The following is a 21,529-nucleotide window of genomic DNA, read 5'->3' on the forward strand; positions in this document are numbered from 1 at the left end:
GTGAAAAGATGAGAGGTGTTGAGGACTCTTCTATGTGCATTGGACCTGTAATGGTGGTAAGCCTTGTATTTGGTCGTTTACATGGGAAAATAGTCAAGGATGACACAGGACTGGCCTACAGCAAATATTACAGCAAAGTATTATTTTATCTTTCATTTTGTGTTTTGAGTTTCCCTGAAGGTTAGTTCATTGCACATTAATGTTTGAACCTTGCTCCTGTCAGTTTGAGAGAACAGAGACCATGGGTACCCAATCGATCTATCTGTAACCAAGACCTCAAGGGAATGTCCATCCACATATACACACACATGGATGTCCACATGTGGACCCCAGGAAGAGTAGCTGCTGCATGTGCAGTAGCTAAGGGGGATCCTTATAAACTAAACTAAACACATGCACGCACGCACGCACGCACACACACACACACACACACACACACACACACACACACACACACACACAGTCACATACAGTCCTTGCAACAGAACTGCTTCCAGTTCACACTCAGCTATTTCCTGTGAGCGCTACAGTAGTGTGCCAGGTATGAAAACCATATTCAGCATTTTTGTTGAAGCTGGCACATTGGAAGGGTGGTGTCAAATATTTTTTCTGCTCTTGAAACAGACCATGAGTGTATGCTGACTGGGTCCATTTTGTGTCAAGTCACGGATAGGTCTCTAATTGTTAATTACATTGAAATGCTACACAGGTAAACAGTAGATGTGTAAAATTGACTTAATTGCTAGAGTAGTCATAATTGGGCAAATAAGAACATTGCTCAGACTAAATTGCTCTTAAATCTAAATTCAGTTTGAAAGATTATTTGTTTGCTGAATGGACGCACAGATCTTTTAAATAAATTAATGTTGAGGTATTTTATATTAGCTTACCACAGTTACTTTCATTTCTTCCTTAATTTTCATAACCTTACCTGGCTGCAGTAGCTTTTGCCAAGGAACTTTTTGTCAAACTTTTGGGCTGATTTTATGGGCATAGCTGCAAGTTAGCCAAATGCATGTTCTATTTGATATCAAGCTAGAGCATTTCGCCATATACAGACATCAATAGAACTTGCATGCTTTAGAATTATGTGATGATCCTTAAACATCATCTTGGTGTGTTTACTTTCAGACATTCTCAAATTATACTGGCAACATCTCACTGGGCACAGACATCAGTTCAATGTCTAGTTTGGATTTACATTTGGTTGATTTGTCAACTAACGTTAATTCAACGTGAAATCAACAAAGAAATTCACCATGTCATTGGATTATGTTAAAAGTTGGGTGAAAAAAAGTAGTAATGCCCTTATGTTTATTATTTTTTGCAAATCCAACCAGTTTTCCACGTTGATTCAACGTAATCACATTGATTTTGGGGGTTGAAATGACGTGGAAACAACGTTGATTCAACCAGTTTTTACCTAGTGTGAGATGGCCATTAAAGTTTGGAACTTCTCAATCTGTTTAAAACACTAACATTTTGATTTATTGAACAGATTCAAGACAATTTTCGTTTTTCATCAATATTTTGCATTTCATATCTTTACATAGGCTAAATAGACTTAAAATGTCTGAAGTCTATTTTGAGATATAAATTCAAACAAATAGCCTAACTATTGTAGGCAACAATAGATTGTTATTGGATAATTAATTGCACAAATAGTGGTAGGCCTATGTGAATTATTTTGGCAACAGTAAACATGAACTTATAATTAAAATATATATAAACTAAAACTATTAGGCCAATACCATTTGTAAAGATATCTAAATAATGTATTGATTAAATATTGAGCATATAAGCACTTTCTTAGTTCACAAAACTATAAGCCTATGGATCCGGAATATATATCCTAATGAGAAAAGATCTAGTGGCAAATTAGTTGTATCAGTATTTTCAAGTTTATTTTAAAAGGAATATTTCTCCAAAATACACAAAAAAGAGAGTGGGGAAATGCTAGTATGATTTTTATCTGAATCATGTTTTAGTACATTACAAAGTTAATTACATGTTTAATTAGGCTACACTGTTATAAGTAGGCCTACACAATAGGAATATAAACAGTAGGCCTGCAAAACAGATATTACAGGCTAACAACAAAATAGAAAATGAATGATGGACCTAGATCTATAGCCTCCATTTTTACTTGAGCGGATGGTCGGGGGCCAGCAGTGGTGGAAAAAGTCATACTTGAGTAAAAGTAAAGATACCTTAATAGAAAATGACTCAAGTAAAAGTGAAAGTCACCCAGTAAAATACTACTTGGGTAAAAGTCTAAAAGTAGACTATTTGGTTTTAAATATACTTAAGTATCAAAAGTAAATGTAATTGCTAAAATATAGCCTACTTAAGTATCAAAAGTAAAAGTATAAATAATTTCAAATTCTATTAAGCAAACCAGACAGCACAATATTTTTGTTTTTTACATTTATGCATAGCCAGGGGCTCACTCCAACACTTAGACATAATTTACAAACGAAGCATTTGTGTTTAGTGAGTCCGCCAGGTCAGAGGCAGTAAAGATGACCAGGGATGTTCTCTTGATAAATGTGTGAATTTGACCATTTTCCTGTCCTGCTAAGCATTCAAAATGTTACAAGTACTTTTGGGTATATGGGAAAATGTATGGAGTAAAAAGTACATCATTATAAGTTGTCCAAAATATATAGTAAAGTAAAGGACAGATACCCTAAATAACGACTTAAGTAGTACTTCAAAGTATTTTTATTTAAGTACTTTACACCACTGGGGGCAAGAACATAGTTATAAATAATTTGTACACTGCAAATTGACCGCAAGAATCCCAAACAGATAGGCTATAGTATTTGACAAAAACAGAATAATTTCAAACTTTACATTAGGATACGATCACATATGGCTATTTTTCCGTGGGAATACTTCGGAAAAGTTTTCCTAAAGTAAAATCACTTTGAGCTAATTTCCTAGTGATTTTACAGTCTTTTATATTATAAAATCAGCCGCGGGCCGCCTGTTGGGGAACCCTACTCTGTAGATAATGTGGGTTTCTTGCTTCTGGCCTGTGTAGACTGGCTTGACTTTGCATGCTGTCTCGCCATGCAATATAAGCGGTATAACGAGCATATCATATGGCAAAGTGTGTTTTGAATAGCCTACTGAATATGCAAATTATGGGAATACAAATTATGGAAAGCAAACATAACGAGGGGATTCTATAAACGCATATTCAAATTACCACATTGAATCGTTCAGTCAGTGCTTTATGTCCCAGGCCTTTGAAATCTTTAGGCTATTCTTTTGAATTTGTAATTGAAAATATATATTTTGTAGGATATGAAAATTAAGGAATTCAATTACTATAGGCGAAGAGGCTATAAAGGCTAAAATGTTTCATCATTCTAAAAGCTTTCCTACAAGGCTTGCAGAACTGACTTTATAGGCTACATCACATTGAAATGGACAATAGCCTACATGATGTGACCAGATTAATTTGGAAGAGACACGCATGCAATCGACATGCATGCAGTCTATTGTCAAATCAGCCCTGCGCTGCACTTGGTAATGTTTTTCGACAATTTATTGTACTTTTGCTTTGACGGAGGCTGCGGATACTCAGTGACGTAACTGTTTGGAACCGTGCCCTCTCTCTCCCACTTACCGCCCCTCGCCCGCATTTGGTTCTGCGAAAGGAATTAACGTATGCTGCTTGGAATATCAGTCTGCCTTTTGGGATTATTGAACCCGAACAACGAGACTTCTTGAAGAGGAAAATATTGCGTTATTGTTCCTACAACTGTCTGAGGCAACTTCGCATGCTCTCCATTGGTAACGTAGTTCCGATGTATCCTTATCCTGGCGTTGAAATTAAGAAATTGAGAACTCAGTTGATGTCTTCCTGAGTCGATGAAACAAGGTGGACATTTCATGGGAAGGACACATAGGCCTTATTCACGAATCATCCTAACTGCAGTGCGTCATCGAAGACACATTTCTGATGGTTATGGCAGAGAGCACACTCAGTAATGAAGTGTGAAAAATAACAGTCCAGACGCAGGTAACTTCAAATTGATATTTTGTAAAAAAAAGTCTCTACATCATGGAAGTCTTGAAATGTGTCTGGGGTATGTGTGCATCGAGGTTGTAATTATTCGGCAAATGGAATAGTTGGATAGGCCTATATTGCCATTACGCACGAAGAATTTCGCGTCCAATTCTTTGCAAACGTTAATAGTAGACCTAAATGACCTAATCCACATGCTTTCATTAATAATAAGTCTAGGGGCCTACACATTCACACCAATGAGGTAAAGCGAATCTAACCGAATCGTCTGTTGATGGTGTGCCTAAACATCGGACATTTTCTGATACTTCAAGGGAGTCATTCCTGTCTAAACGGGGCGTTCAACCGTGGGATGTTTGTCAGAGTTGACGTACTCCGTTGTTTAATCGCTCAATAGAGCAACATGTTTCTCATGCCACAACTTGGAGACTGAAGGGAGCCTACCCAAGATGTGTCCTCACTGACTCTTTTGAATGAAAAGTAATCTAAGAAAAAGCCTTTCAAATGACTACATGGCACTGGTAACTTTAGCGTTGTTTTCCACATTCATTGTGTGACGTACACGAGTCGCAAAACAACGTTTTGGAGACCAAGTCCACCATTTCTAAAAATTATTGTATCCTCATGTAGGCCTAATGGTTTTTAGATTGAATTCAACGAATTATATGTAACCGTTTTCAGTGAACATGCACGTATCTGGAATCTACAAGGAGAGGAACTATTTTTCACATTTAGATCATTCAAGAAATGAGAATGATTATGCTACAATATCGTTATGCTTCTATCTAATTGCTAAGTGCATTTTCTGATTCAAAGATAAAAAGGCAAAATCTACGTTTTGAGGCCGAAGAGGAAGGTGTTCTGTTATGCAACAGGCATTACTTTACATCAGTCAGAGATGAAGGAAAAGTCCAAGAATGCAGCGAAGACGAGACGAGAGAAAGAAAATGGAGAATTTTATGAACTGGCGAAATTACTGCCTTTACCTTCGGCCATCACATCACAACTGGATAAGGCTTCAATCATTCGGCTGACAACCAGTTACTTGAAGATGAGAGCCGTGTTTCCGGATGGTGAGTTATGCTACCACTATCAGTTGAATGATTCATCATAATTATGTCGTCTGGAGAAGAGGAACATGTCAGCTCTCAAAACATAATATTGGTCTTTGTATTATGGTTTTAACAAATACACAATAGAACGGGGCAGAGAAAATAACTAAATAAATGTTAATTTTGAGCGCAGCAGGACACTCATATGTCCAAAATATAATCACATTTTCGAAGTCATGTAGATTTTCATTTTCACTTCCCCAAGTTAATGTTTCCATGGAAAATGTGAGTTTTATTTCGAAAATTATTCTCCAGTAGAATAAGTGCTATAGAAATTATAAATATCAATATACAGGTGCGTAGTGACAGTGACCATGCGTGCGTAAAAGTGTCATTATAATTGTCACCAACTTTCCCTTTCCCACCTGGTCATGCAATTAAAAAATTTACTTATTTTACAAGTTTGTTCACCTGATTTATGTTTTCACTCCTAAACAAGTGGCTCTAGATTTTATGATAAATCATCCAATTATGGTCAATAAAACGAACACTTCGACAGGCTAAACCCCAGGAAATCAGCCCTCTGCCTCTCCTAGAATTGGTCTGTCATCACTCATAAAGTCACAGAAACATTTAAGGCACGGACTAAGGGCCACGCGTTAGTTCTAGATTTGAGTAGCTTAGTTTATGACCATTTCACTAATAGTGTGATATCTTGTGGAATCAAATAATAAATAAACTGTATACAATATTACAAAAACACTATAGGCTACATAAGAAAACTTAACACCCGTGACAAAACAGAATATGGGCTAATTAATTATATAGATGAAGTAGGCAAATAGCCTCGAAAAATGCATTCTGCTGGCTATTTCAAAAGTACAGACCATAGGCTGCGGGTTAAATTGTATGAACTTACAAGTGAAATATTAGTTTAGCGCTTTGGTTATAGCAAATATATTTATATTTAGATAGGATTGTTTCACCTTAATTACATTATTTCAAACGAAATATAACTTTCTAATTAGTTGTAGACAGTATCCTTGCCTAAGTAGACCTAGGCTAAAATACAGTCTGCCATACATTTTTTGTTTTTATGTTCTCTTTTGACATATTGATTATCCTAAAATCAGATGTAACCTATTGATTATTGTCTGGGTCTCAATTTAATTCCCGACATCCTTGGACTGAGAGAGATGTGACCGCCGTCCAACGAGTCTATTTCAATGGCCACTCTCCCTCACATTTGTCAAATAAATGTGTAAATGTATTTAGCAAATAACTATTCTGGGAAATCAGAAACTTAGTCCCGAGGCAGATTTCAATATTTATGATGCGCAAAGGTTCGTTAAATATAAGAGGCCTATCACCTCATGCAAATTACGCATGTTTATCTCGTGTATTCCACGCGCAAAATGTGCAAATTGCACAAATAATGTATTTTAGTTTGAGGTAGTTCTTAAAAAAAATAATAATAATAATAATAAGCAAACACATTTCTGACATTTCCGCCCTACCTCAGATTAGAATTGTCCATTTAGGCCTAGCGGGGGTGCAGGTGAAACGTCTCTGTCGCTTCCACTTATCGTGATTTGGGCCTATAGATCCGGGAAAGGACTGTCCTGCACAACACCTAATCCTTTAGCTGACGGCTAATCAAGACACAGGAAATGGAAATTGATGGTGAAAGTATGAAAATATAACAGTAAAAAATGTGACCTGTTAACTCTGAATGTTTGACCAAAACATTATTGAAAAATAGTGCAATAGTCACTTTTGTTGTCAGTTGAACTACTTGGCTATTGCTATATTTTGTCATATTTTCTCAGTTTTCTCAGTCAAATCAAAGCACTCAAAGCAAATCAAAGCATAAGTTTACATTGAGAAAATGAAGGGTGCTCATATGTTTTTCTGAGAAAACCCAGACTATAAAATAAGTGTCACTGGCCATTGATTTCACAGCATTTGACAGATTCCACCCTGCTACAAATGTATATGATGGACTAACCTGGCATGCTAATATTCAACGTTATCACACATCATAGTACATTTCAAATTAAAGTTGTATAATTTCAGATGACAGTTCTAAACATTTTCTGGGTGATTTTGTCAAGTCACAATTTGCTGGCCTCATCTGCAAAATACATGTTGAGTATAAACACACAGAGGTTATTTGCATGTCCCAGTGTCTGTGATCAAAGCATATAATAGCCAAATAAAATCACAGCGAGTGAGAGTGACTGTAGGGAAAATATATCTTGTTCTTAGTGACTTACAGGACTGGTAATAATAATAATAATAATAATAATAATATGCCATTTAGCAGACGCTTTTATCCAAAGCGACTTACAAATGTGGAATAAGTCAAGGGGTATGAATATTTTCTGAAGGCACTGTATACATTACAAGGCTCAATACTTCTCAAACTATTATGAGCAGCATCTCAAGGGATACCTGTTGTGGTTGATGTACCCTTTAAGGCTGGCTGGTCCATCTTTTCTTTTGGTGTAGAAGGCATTGTGTCAACAGCTTAGTGTGTGTCTCTGCATTAAATGTAGCAGTGCCAAAGATGCCTGAATGGCCTGTTGCAGGCTTTGATCGCATTAGTATAATTATCCAAGTCAGACACAGCCTATAGGCAGAGCTATGTGAGTCATAGACATAAACCCTTACCATTGAAATTGCAGTATCCGACCAGACCAGGAAGAAAAACAATGTAAGGCTATATATTGTGTCCCCTTCATAGTGTCCTCTTCTCCTGGAAGCAGCTCTAGGTAAGGTATTCTAAACCTGTTGTGTGTTTCCTCCACAGGGCTGGGGGAGGCCTGGGGCCAGCCGACCAGAATCAGCCCTCTGGACAACATGGCTAAAGAACTGGGCTCCCATCTACTGCAGGTGGGATATAGTCAACACAGATGTAAAACACAATATACACAACACAATTACATGTATGTAACACAATAAATGCAGCATAATATACACTGAGTGTACAAAACATTAACAACACCTGCTCTTTCTATGACATAGACTGACCAGGTGAAACCAGGTGAAAGCTATGATCCCTTATTGATGTCATTTGTTAAATCCACTTCAATCAGTGTAGATGCAGGGAAGGAGACAGGTTAAAGAAGGATTTTTAAGCCTTGAGACATGGATTGTGTATGTGTGCCATTCAGAGGATGAATGGGCAAGACTAAATAATTAAGTGCCTTTTGAACGGGGTATGGTAGTAGGTGCCAGGCGCACCGGTTTGTGTCAAAAACTGCAATGCCGTTGGGTTTTTCAAGAATGGTCCACCACCCAAAGGATATCCAGCCAACTTGACACAACTGTGGGAAGCATTGGAGTCAACATGGGCCAGCATCCCTGTGGAACGCTTTCGACACCTTGTAGAGTCCATGCCCCAACGAATTGAGGCTGTTCTGAGGGCAAAGGGGGTGCAACTCACTATTAGGAAGGTGTTCCTAATGTTTGGTATACTCAGTGTATATGCAACATACTGTAAATACAACACAATATTATCAATAAGATTATATGCAAGACATTAATTGCACTAGACAATATACAACACATACAGTGGGGAAAAAAGTATTTAGTCAGCCACCAATTGTGCAAGTTCTACCACTTAAAAAGATGAGAGAGGCCTGTAATTTTCATCATAGGTACACGTCAACTATGACAGACAAATAGAGATTTTTTTTCTCCAGAAAATCACATTGTACGATTTTTTATGAATTTATTTGCAAATTATGATGGAAAATAAGTATTTGGTCACCTACAAACAAGCAAGATTTCTGGCTCTCACAGACCTGTAACTTCTTCTTTAAGAGGCTCCTCTGTCCTCCACTCGTTACCTGTATTAATGGCACCTGTTTGAACTTGTTATCAGTATAAAAGACACCTGTCCACAACTACTGTGAAGCATGGGGGTGGAAACATCATGCTTTGGGGCTGTTTTTCTGCAAAGGGACCAGGACGACTGATCCGTATACAGGAAAGAATGAATGGGGCCATGTATCGTGAGATTTTGAGTGAAAACCTCCTTCCATCAGCAAGGGCATTGAAGATGAAACGTGGCTGGGTCTTTCAGCATGACAATGATCCCAAACACACCGCCCGGGCAACGAAGGAGTGGCTTCGTAAGAAGCATTTCAAGGTCCTGGAGTGGCCTAGCCAGTCTCCAGATCTCAACCCCATAGAAAATCTTTGGAGGGAGTTGAAAGTCTGTGTTGCCAAGCGACAGCCCCAAAACATCACTGCTCTAGAGGAGATCTGCATGGAGGAATGGGCCAAAATACCAGCAACAGTGTGTGAAAACCTTGTGAAGACTTACAGAAAACGTTTGACCTGTGTCATTGCCAACAAAGGGTATATAACAAAGTATTGAGAAACTTTTGTTATTGACCAAATACTTATTTTCCACCATAATTTGCAAATAAATTCATAAAAAATCCTACAATGTGATTTTCAGGATTTTTTTCCCTCATTTTGTCTGTCATAGTTGACGTGTACCTATGATGAAAATTACAGGCCTCTCTCATCTTTTTAAGTGGGAGAACTTGCACAATTGGTGGCTGACTAAACACTTTTTTCCCCCACTGTAAGTAAACAGAAATATAAAAAAATCTAATAGTAAATACTACACAAGTTCAAGGTAAATATATAGCGCATTGTAAGTATAGAACACTAGAGCAGAGTGGTGCTTAGACGTGTGTAACACTATTATATGCATTTAGGAAAATGGTCAAGTTCTCAAGATGAAATGTAATTGATTATTTTGATAAAATGCACTGTTTAAATATTTTTGCTATGGAATTCATGTGTAGGCTTTGCCAAGAATTTGTAATGGTTTCATGTCATGATTAGAGCCAGATGTGATAGAAATTTGGATGAGTGTGTTTTTTAAAAAGACATTACAAAAGAGTAGACATAAAAGCCATTATTAATCAGATTCCCATATGCTGATTTATAACTATCACAATGCAATGTCTAATATCAACAATTCTAAATGACCTTCTATGCATATTATTTAATGTAAAATGGATGGCGTATTTTTGGGTCTAACATATGTTTTATTCCCCAGACTCTGGACGGCTTTGTATTCGTTGTCGCTTCTGATGGCAAAATCATGTACATCTCTGAGACTGCATCAGTCCACCTCGGCCTATCCCAGGTAAGACATACAGTTGAAGTCTGAAGTTTACATACACCTTAGCCAAATACATTTAGACTCAGTTTTTCACAATTCCTGACATTTAATCTTAGTAAAAATTCCCTGTCTTAGGTCAGTTAGGATCACCACTTTATTTTAAGAATGTGAAATGTCAGAATAATAGTAGAGAGTGATTTATTTCAGCTTCATCACATTCCCAGTGGGTCAGAAGTTTACATACACTCAATTAGTATTTGGTAGCATTGCCTTTAAATTGTTTAACTTGGGTCAAATGTTTCGGGTAGCCTTCCACAAGCTTCCCACAATAAATTGGTTTGTAGGCCTCCTTGCTCGCACACACTTTTCAGTTCTGACCACACATTTTCTATAGGATTGAGGTCAGGGCTTTGTGATGGCCACTCCAATACCTTGACTTTGTTGTCCTTAAGCCATTTTGCCACAACTTTGGAAGTATGCTTGGGGTCATTGTCCATTTGGAAGACCCATTTGCGACCAAGCTTTAACTTCCTGACTGATGTCTTGAGATGTTGCTTCAATATATGCACATAATTTTCCTTCCTCATGATGCCATCTATTTTGTGAAGTGCACCAGTCCCTCCTGCAGCAAAGCACCCCAACAGCATGATGCTGAAACCCCCGTGCTTCACGGTTGGGATGGTGTTCCTTGTTTTGCAGACCAGAGGATATTTCTCCAAAAAGTACAATCTTTGTCCCCATGTGCAGTTGCAAACCGTAGTCTGGCTTTTTTATGGCGGTTTTGGAGCAGTGGCTTCTTCCTTGCTGAGCGGCCTTTCAGGTTATGTCGATATAGGACTCGTTTTACTGTGGATATAGAAACTTTTGTACCTGTTTCCTCCAGCATCTTCACAAGGTCCTTTGCTGTTGTTCTGGGATTGATTTGCACTTTTTGCACCAAAGTACATTCATCTCTAGGAGACAGAACACGTCTCCTTCCTGAGCGGTATGACGGCTGCATGGTCCCATGGTATTTATACTTGCGTACTATTGTTTGTACAGATGAACGTGGTACCTTCAGGCGTTTGGAAATTGCTCCCAAGGATGAACCAGACTTGTGGAGGTCTACAATTCATTTCTTCTGAAGTCTTGGCTGATTTCTTTTGATTTTCCCATGATATCAAGCAAAGAGGCACTGAGTTTGAAGGTAGGCCTTGAAATACATCCACAGGTACACCTCCAATTGACTCAAATTATGTAAATTAGCCTATCAGAAGCTTCTAAAGCCATGACATCATTTTCTGGAATTTTCCAAGCAGTTTAAAGGCACAGTCAACTTAGTGTATGTAAACTTCTGACTCACTGGAATTGTGATACAGTGAATTATAAGCGAAATAATCTGTCTGTAAACAATTGTTGGAAAAATTACTTGTGTCATGCACAAAGTAGATGTCCTAACCGACTTGCCAAAACTATAGTTTGTTAACAAGAAATATGTGGAGTGGTTGAAAAACAAGTTTTAATGATTCCAACCTAAGTGTATGTAAACCTCCGACTTCAACTGTAGCTCTGCCTTCATCTTGGATCTGGGTGGCCATTGCGTATGCCACAAGCTGTGGGTCTGCCTCCCTCAACACAACCAAGGTCACCTAAGGGGCACATGCCTCCTGATATGCCTGTTTAAACATTGATTTGACAGTCAGTAAAACAGGCTGCAGAATGCTAAGCAAAGGTTGCCTAAGTTCACCTAGCACAGATAAGTGAGAGGGCATGGAGTGGTCACAGAATATGATCAGTGAGTCTATTCTAGGTGTTGTTGACTTCCTGTCTGTTTGCGCTGTTCATAAAAAGAATTAGGACGTGCGAAAACCTCCAGTTATTCATGCTGTGAGTGTAGCATTGGTGTATGAAACAGCAAAAACAGTTGCTCAGCCCATGCTAATATTTAAGGTTAGCTTAGCTAGCTATTGCTTCTGACTTGTCTCTCTGGGGGGGTGTTAGATAGCACTGACGCCTGTTTGCTTTTGGAACTTAAGCTAGCCAGGCTGAAGATGTTATTTTAGAATGGTCCTCCCCGCAGCCTCTCTAAATGGAGCAATGTCATCATCGTCTTTGCTGGACATCCAAGATGATTTTGTGGTTTGCGTGTGTGTTCATGTGTGGCACATTGTGTGTTTCTGTATGTCTGTATACAGTACCAGTCAAAAGTTTCGACACACCTACACATTCAAGGGTTTTTGCTTTATTTTTACTATTTTCTACTTTGGAGAATAATAGTGAAGACATCAAAACTATGAAATAACACATATGGAATCATGTAGTAATCAACAAAGTGTTAAACAAATCATAATATATTTTATATTTGAGATTCTTCAAATAGCCACCCTTTGCCTTGATGACAGCTTTGCACACTCTTGGCATTCTCTCAACCAGCTTTACCTGGAATGCTTTTCCAACAGTCTTAAAGGAGTTTCCACATATGCTGAGCACTTGTTGGCTGCTTTTCCTTCAATCTGCCGTCCGACTTATCCCAAACCATCTCAATTGGGTTGAGGTCAGGGGATTGTGGAGGCCAGGTCATCTGATGCAGCACTGCATCACTCTCCTTCTTGGTCAAATAGCCCTTACACAGCCTGGAGGTGTGTTGGGTCATTGTCCTGTTGAAAAACAAGTGATAGTCCCACTAAGCCCAAACCAGATGGGATGGTGTATCGCTGCAGAATGCTGTGGTAGCCATGCTGGTTAAGTGTGCCTTGAATTGTAAATAAAACACAGACAATGTCACCAGCAAAGCACCCCCACACCATAACACCTCCTCCTCCATGCTTTACGGTGGGAACTACACATGCGGAGATCATCACAAAGCCACGGCGGTTGGAACCAAAAATCTCAAATTTGGATCCCGACCAAAGGACACATTTCCACCGGTCAAATGTCCATTGCTCGTGTTTCTTGGCCCAAGCAGGTCTCTTCTTCTTATTGGTGTCCTTTAGTAGTGGTTTCTTTGCAGCAATTCGACCATGAAGGCCTGATTCACACAGTCCCCTCTGAACAGTTGATGTTGAGATGTGTCTGTTACTTGAAGTATGTGAAGCATTTATTTGGGCTACAATTTCTGAGGCTGGTAACTCTAATGAACTTATCCTCTGCAGCAGAGGTAACTCTGGGTCTTCCATTCCTGTGGTGGTCCTCATGAGAGCCAGTTTCATCATAGTGCTTGATGGTTGTTGTGACTGCACTTGAAGAAACTTTCAGAGTTCTTGAAATGTTCCGTATTGACTGACCTTCATGTCTTAAATTAATAATGGACTGTCTTTTCTCTTTGCTTATTTGAGCTGTTCTTGTCATAATATGGACTTGGTCTTTTACCAAATAGGGTAATCTTCTGTATACCCCCCCCTATCTTGTCACAACACAACTGATAGGCTCAAATGCCTTAAGAAGGAAATAAATTCCACAAATTAACTTTTAAGAAGGCACACCTGTTAATTGAAATGCATTCCAGGTGACTACCTCATAAAGCTGGTTGAGAGAATGCCAAGAGTGTGCAAAGCTGTCATCAAGGCAAAGGGTGGCTTACCTGGTTAAATAAAGGTGAAATAAATAATTTTTTTTGAAGAATCTCAAATATAAAATATATTTTGATTTGTTTAACACTTTATTGGTTACTACATGATTCCATATGTGTTATTTCATAGTTTTGATGTCTTCACTATTATTCTACAATGTAGAAAATAGTAAAAAATAAAGAAAAACACTTGAATGAGTAGGTATGTCCAAATTTTGGATTGGTAGTGTATGTGTGAGTGTGTGTGTGTGTGTGTGTGTATGTGTATCAAATATTTTTTCTGTTTACCCTGCCTTAACTGAGGCCCATGCAGTTTGACTGAGGAGCAGTGTATCGTTGCTGGTTTGGATTATACATTCCAGTAGGACAGCCTATGGCGCTACTCTGTGGTGCCATCAATTATCAGAATGAAGTGTGATCATCACTCAGGAGTGTCACGCCCTGGCTCGGGGGACTCTCGTATGTTGAGCCAGGGTGTTAGTTTCTATGTTTTGTTGTGGGTTCTAGGTTATTGTATTTCTTTGTTTGAGTGACTCCCAATCAGAGGTAACGAGTGTCAGCTGTTGGCTCGTTGTCTCTGATTGGGAGCCATATTTAACTATCTGTCTTTCACGTTGTGTTTGTGGTTTCTTGTTCTCGTTGGGTTGTGTTCAACTGTAGACGTCACGTTTCGTTTGTTATTTTGATCGTGTGATCATTTATCTAATAAAAGATGTTCACCTTCAACGCTGCGCATTGGTCCTCATTAGACGAACGTGACAGAAGAAACCACCAAGATGGGACCAAGCAGCGTGTCCAGGAGCCGTCGCCAGGGAGATCCCTCACAGATCTCCTTCGCCTCCTGGACTGGGTCAAGCCGAGGGAGGAAGACAAGGGCTTGACATTATGGCAGAAGGGCGAGAAGCTGGCGAGGGATATGGAGACGTGGTCCACGGGTAGGAGAGACGCCCCGAAAATTTTTAGGGGGGGGCTCACGACGGCGGACCAGCAGGAGGCCGCGATAGAGCGGTCCAGTGGGTTGCCGGAGAAGGCCGCCGGGTTACGGGGGCCACTGGTAGAAGAGGGGATGGAAGGTGTGGAGGCACGGCGAGAGGTACTGGCGTGTGTTGCCAGTCCGGTCCGGCCCGTTCCAGATCCCGGTGTGGAGCCAGTGGTGTGTGTCCCCAGTACGGTCCGGTCTATTCCTGCTCCCCGCACCGAACCTGCGGTGCGCGTCGCCAGCCCAGTCCGGCCCATTCCTGCTCCCCGCATCAAGTCTGTGGTGCGTCTCGTCAGCCCGGCTCTGCCCGTTCCTGCTCCCCGCACCAGGTCTGTGGTGCGCGTCGCCAGCCCAGTCCGGTCCATTCCTGCTCCCCGCATCAAGTCTGTGGTGCGTCTCGTCAGCCCGGCTCTGCCCGTTCCTGCTCTCCGCACCAGGTCTGTGGTGCGCGTCGCCAGCCCAGTCCGGCCCACTCCTGCTCCCAGCACCAAGTCTGTGGGGCGTTTCGTCAGCCCTGTCCGGCCCGTGCCTGTTCCCCACACCAAGCCAGTGGTGTGCGTCGTCGGTTCGGCACGGCACGTGCCTGTTCCACTGGAGCCGGATCCGCTCCCCTGTTGTGTTTCGTTGGCGCGGTCGGAGTCCGCGCCTTTAGGGGGGGGTACTGTCACGCCCTGGCTCGGGGGACTCTCGTATGTTGAGCCAGGGTGTTAGTTTCTATGTTTTGTTGTGGGTTCTAGGTTATTGTATTTCTTTGTTTGAGTGACTCCCAATCAGAGGTAACGAGTGTCAGCTGTTGGCTCGTTGTCTCTGATTGGGAGCCATATTTAACTATCTGTCTTTCACGTTGTGTTTGTGGTTTCTTGTTCTCGTTGGGTTGTGTTCAACTGTAGACGTCACGTTTCGTTTGTTATTTTGATCGTGTGATCATTTATCTAATAAAAGATGTTCACCTTCAACGCTGCGCATTGGTCCTCATTAGACGAACGTGACAAGGAGTGGGCTTCGCTGCTTGACAAGCCAACTTCATCAGTATTGCTGTTCCCCCAGAGAGAGATGCTGTCTATCTAACCCTCCTTCCACACGTGGACTCAAACTGAATCATCTCATATATTTTCAGTCACGCGTGGTGTCTGAAAATATCAAGCGAAATTGAGTCAGCAGCAGCCTCCCTCAAAACAAAGGTTTATCCTTGAAGTCCTGTCTCTGATGCGTATACTCTGGGTCTCTACTTCGAGCATATGGTGGTTTTATATGGTTCACTTTCCAAAACATACAATGCAAGCGACAGAAAGGCTGTAATATAACTTAACATTGATTATTGGGATGCCCTAGACATGGTGAGCCAGACCAAAGTGACTATTCAATGAAGCAGTTTTTCATAATGGGCGTGTCCACATAGATTTTTGTTTAGCTACTTATAGGGGCGCTCTGATTATGAAAGTGGCCAGAACCAACAGTAGGTAACCACTGTCATTCTAACACTGCCCTCATTTAAAGTGATTATGTACTGAGCTTTGTGGATAGCAAACAGAAATGCTAATGTCTTGAATATACCTCACCTGAGCAAGCTTGGACAGACACACTGAAGGCTGTGCTCAGGAAGCATTCGAGAGAACAGGGGAGCTGAGCAACAGCATTAACTCAATCCTATAAAAACAACCCCACCACCCACTCTAAATGTGCCGCTCTTGCACGCAGCCCTGATGCAAATGCTACTTGTGCACACCTGTGTACACTGTGAAGCTCATTCAAATGGACCATCCGCTTTTATTGATATCGTGTGTGTGTGTGTGTGTGTGTGTGTGTGTGTGTGTGTGTGTGTGTGTGTGTCAGGTGGAGGTATAGTGGGCTAAGGTCCGTGTTGTTTTAAAATGAACTGTGAAAGAGACAACAGCGAATTCAGTGAAAGTCACTCATTACTTGAGTCTGTTGAGAATGCCTCTGTTTTTACTTTGAGGTTGACCCATCCTCCAGTGTAAAATCTAAAGGCCTGTTTAGTATCAGTAACCCACATATATTAACTTACATTGGTGCTTGAACATATATTTCACTTGTTGCTCTCGCATACTATTGCTTGTCACCGTTTCTACGACACCAAAAAGCAGAGCTGTCACCTATGCTCAGTCCAAATGCTCTTTCACTACAAAGCATGGATTAGTCCAGCCTGACTCCACACTGTGAAGAAACCAATTTGTTGTTGAAGTGGTGAGCAGTGACCCGCTCACTGAGTGACCCCGCCCCAAAATGTGGGAGGTAAAATAGATCAAAGTGGAGCCTGGACGGTGTTCTGTGTTCTCATGCAAATTATTGGTTCTTTCATAAATTAACCCTTGTGTTTCTTGACATCATCTCCCTTTGAGGCGGAGCTGAAAGGGATGGAGAGATCGATTTCAGGGGCAGCGAGAGATTTGACCCCCTCCTCACTTCTAACACACACATGAACACAGGCACACACACATGCACGCTCACGCACGCACACACACACACAGTCAGTGTCCCCCTACAATAGGCATTTCTCTGTGATGATGTAATCCCTTGTAATGACAGAGTATCATCCTGCTAAATGATCAAAAGACCTCAAAACACCATTCAGAAAGACTGTCTTCTTCACAAAAGGCTAGAGATTACATGTAACTGAAGAAATGATATGTTGGTCTCTATAGTATAACGTAACTTGTCATTTTCTCTAGTTTCAGCCTGATGAAACATGATGTGAAGTGACTGATTAATTTGTTTCTGTCAGGTGGAGCTGACGGGTAACAGTATATTTGAGTATATCCACCCGTCAGACCATGATGAGATGACGGCCGTGCTCAGCGCCCATCAGCCCCTCCACCATAACTTCCTGCAAGGTAAATTATTATGTTCATTCTCTCCCTCCCTTTTTCCTCCCTCTATTTGTGTCTTTATTTGTTCTCTTTCACACTTCCTCTCCCTCGTCTTTTCTCACTCTTTCACTTATTTCTCCCTCTCTCTCTCCCTCCCTCTCTCTCTCAACCAACAGTCAGTTGATCACGATTTTCCCTCATACTCAACTCTCTGTATGTTTGTAAGCAACAGTATTGCTACTTCATCGAGGTCTACCTCTTCTGTAAGACGGAAGTCAGTCAGTGTGACATCATCATACAAATAGCTCAAATACTTAATCTATGCAGCTGCTATAAGAACACATAGTACTTCAATGTATAGCACCATGATACATAATACAAGGCAACACCCAGGCAGCCTCTCTGCTGGGCAGGTTTTCAATAACTTCCTCTAGGAGCAGCATCTTAAGCCTGCTGTGGAGTACTGTTTCATAACACCCCTACACACATACACATGCATACACAGACACACACACACATACACACCTTTACAAAAAAAACATGTCAAATTTGCAGTTTCACATAAGCTCAACATGTGAAAAAAGCGCTTTCACATGTTGAGCTTATTACATGTTAACACCACCTTTTCAAATAATCTCCCAAATATCACTATTTCTAAAACAAGCCATAGAAAGTTGGTTGCAATTTCAATGTAATCCTCCAGAAACGACAGAACAAATAATGCAACAAATATTGTGGTTAAACTCATATATACTAACTGATAAAAAACCTTTTTTTTTGACAAAATGTTTAAAAAAGGTATAATATTCGTAAATGATATTATCGGTAGGACTGGTGGAGTTATGTCGCACATGCAGCTAACAAAAACATATGGAAATGTCTGCTCTACCCAAAATTACAACCAAATAATTATTATATAAAATTCTTGCCACCAATAGAATGTTATTTATACGGGGATACAATCTTCCCAGCTCTGCAGATTTTGCTGCGAAGAGATAGAATCATTAGATCATTTGTTTTGGTACTGTCCATTTGTAGCTTGTTTTTGGACACAGGTCCAGGAATGGCTAAAGGATTGCAATATTTACCTGGAGCTAACTCTGCAGATAGCACTACTGGGTGATCTGAAAAGTCATAGTCAATCGATCAATTATATAATAATACTTTTAGCAAAAAAAATTATTTTCAATTTACGATCTGTAGAAGCAATGAGAATAGAAAGGTTCAGAACTTTTGTAAAACATCACAGTACAGTTGAGAAATATATGGCAAATAGAAATCCAATATGGATGGTGTTAAGAGATAGATGGGAGGTGTTGAATGGAGCTGAAGGATGGGACTAATAACAACAACTAATAACAACAAGATAACTAATGTAAAGCATACTGTGTCCATAATAAATATATAGGTTATAGGTTGAGAGCTTTTGTGAAAGAGCACAGTTAGAAAAATATGGCATATACAGTGAGGGAAAAAAGTATTTGATCCCCTGCTGATTTTGTAAGTTTGCCCACTGACAAAGAAATGATCAGTCTATAATTTTAATGGTAGGTTTATTTGAACAGTGAGAGACAGAATAACAACAAAACAATCCAGAAAAACGCATGTCAAAAATGTTATAAATTGATTTGCATTTTAATGAGGGAAATAAGTATTTAACCCCCTCTAAAACAGAAAGATTTCTGGCTCCCAGGTGTCTTTTATAGGGGTAATGAGCTGAGATTAGGAGCACACTCTTAAAGGGAGTGCTCCTAATCTCAGCTTGTTACCTGTATAATAGACACCTGTCCACAGAAGCAATCAATCAATCAGATTCTAAACTCTCCACCATGGCCAAGACCAAAGAGCTCTCCAAGGATGTTAGGGACAATATTGTAGACCTACACAAGGCTGGAATGGGCTACAAGACCATTGCCAAGCAGCTTGGTGAGAAGGTGACAACAGTTGGTGCCATTATTTGCAAATGGAAGAAACACAGAATAACTGTAAATCTCCATCGGCCTGGGGCTCCATGCAAGATCTCACCTCGTGGAGATGCAATGATCATGAGAACGGTGAGGATTCAGCCCAGAACTACATGGGAGGATCTTGTCAATGATCTCAAGGCAGCTGGGACCATAGTCACCAAGAAAACAATTTGTAACACACTACGCCGTGAAGGACTGAAATCCTGCAGCGCCCGCAAGGTCCCCCTGCTCAAGAAAGCACATATAGAGGGCCGTCTGAAGTTTGCCAATGAACATCTGAATGATTCAGAGGAGAACTGGGTGAAAGTGTTGTGGTCAGATGAGACCAAAATCAAGCTCTTTGGTATCAACTCAACTCGCCGTGTTTGGAGGAGGAGGAATGCTGCCTATGACCCCAAGAACACCATCCCCACCGTCAAACATGGAGGTGGAAACATTATGCTTTGGGGGTGTTTTTCTGCTAAGGGGACAGGACAACTTCACCGCATCAAAGGGACGATGGACGGGGCCATGTACCATCAAATCTTGGGTGAGAACCTCCTTCCCTCAGCCAGGGCATTGAAAATGGGTTGTGGATGGGTATTCCAGCATGACAATGACCCAAAACACACGGCCAAGGCAACAAAGGAGTGGCTCAAGAGGAAGCACATTAAGGTCCTAGAGTGGCCTAGCCAGTCTCCAGACCTTAATCCCATAGAAAATCTGTGGAGGGAGCTGAAGGTTCGAGTTGCCAAACATCAGCCTCGAAACCTTAATGACTTGGAGAAGATCTACAAAGAGGAGTGGAACAAAATCCCTCCTGAGATGTGTGCAAACCTGGTGGCCAACTACAAGAAACGTCTGACCTCTGTGATTGCCAACAAGGGTTTTGCCACCAAGTACTAAGGCATGTTTTGCAGAGGGGTCAAATACTTATTTCCCTCATTAAAATGCAAAATCAATTTATAACATTTTTGACATGCGTTTTTCTGAATTTTTTTGTTGTTATTCTGTCTCTCACTGTTCAAATAAACCTGCCATTACAATTATAGACTGATCATGTCTTTGTCAGTGGGCAAACGTACAAAATCAGCAGGGGATCAAATACTTTTTTCCCTCACTGTAGAAGCAAACCAGATGGACATCATGAAAATTATCGGAGGAAGTTCAGGAGTAAAAACAAACAAAATATAATTATTGTAGAATTTGAAAAAACACCACCTTTTCACATGTGAGAAGAAAAAACATGTTTTCACCTCACGTGAATTGCAGTTGCAGATGTGAAATGTGCGGTTTCACATGTTAAAAACGTGGAATTGCAAGTTCACGTGAAAATCTAATTTGCAGTTTCACATGTAAGAAAACTCCACATGGTGTTGGTGAAATAGTGTTATTCTCCTCACATGTGAAACATATTGCAATAGCAATGTTTCCACATATGGAATTGAAAAATCTGTAATGCCATTCTGGAAAAAGGAAACAGCCTACCTGAGAATAATAATTCAAGTGTGTAAAAAATAAATATTTCTGAGCCATCTATTCGGAGTGTTACTGATGCAGGCGCAAGCCTCTCTTCTTCGTTTGTTGGTCAGTGACTGTTGGAAGAAGCCCAGTCAAAGGAACAGAGAAGCTAGCGCTCAATGTCTCCTTATGTTGAAATTTGCGCTGTCAGAGTTAATCTTAACTCAAGTTACCTTTGTCATTTTACTGGACAATTTAGTTTTATCGCAATGTCTGAAAGCGCTCAAAATCTAAAATACATAATCTATAAAGCTAAAAATAAACAATGTGATGTCAAAAGTTGACTTTGAGGTTAAAGAAAGTGTGTTTATCAATTTACCAGATTTAGCTAACTGTTACTTTGGACAAAATCAAAATGTAAATATTCATGTAATGCTTTTTGTACAGTGGCTTGCGAAAGAATTCACCCCCCTTGGCATTTTTCCTATTTTGTTGCCTTACAACCTGGAATTAAAATTGATTTTTGGG

General features: G+C 40.3%; 1 protein-coding gene across 1 annotated transcript in view; it reads left to right on the forward strand.

The window, feature by feature from the left end:
- Window positions 1-3,678: 3,678 nt before the first annotated feature.
- Window positions 3,679-21,529, forward strand: part of LOC121578873 (single-minded homolog 2-like) — a 34,381-nt gene continuing 16,530 nt past the window's right edge. Inside the window, exons 1-5 of the mRNA XM_041893196.1 lie at window positions 3,679-4,033; window positions 4,856-5,112; window positions 7,904-7,986; window positions 10,175-10,264; window positions 17,510-17,618. Of these exons, the coding sequence (XP_041749130.1) occupies window positions 4,938-5,112; window positions 7,904-7,986; window positions 10,175-10,264; window positions 17,510-17,618 (457 nt within the window). The 5' untranslated portion in view covers window positions 3,679-4,033; window positions 4,856-4,937. The remainder of the gene's footprint in view (window positions 4,034-4,855; window positions 5,113-7,903; window positions 7,987-10,174; window positions 10,265-17,509; window positions 17,619-21,529) is intronic.

The sequence above is a fragment of the Coregonus clupeaformis genome, chromosome 13, assembly GCF_020615455.1.
Source record: "Coregonus clupeaformis isolate EN_2021a chromosome 13, ASM2061545v1, whole genome shotgun sequence".
Taxonomy (NCBI): domain Eukaryota; kingdom Metazoa; phylum Chordata; class Actinopteri; order Salmoniformes; family Salmonidae; genus Coregonus; species Coregonus clupeaformis.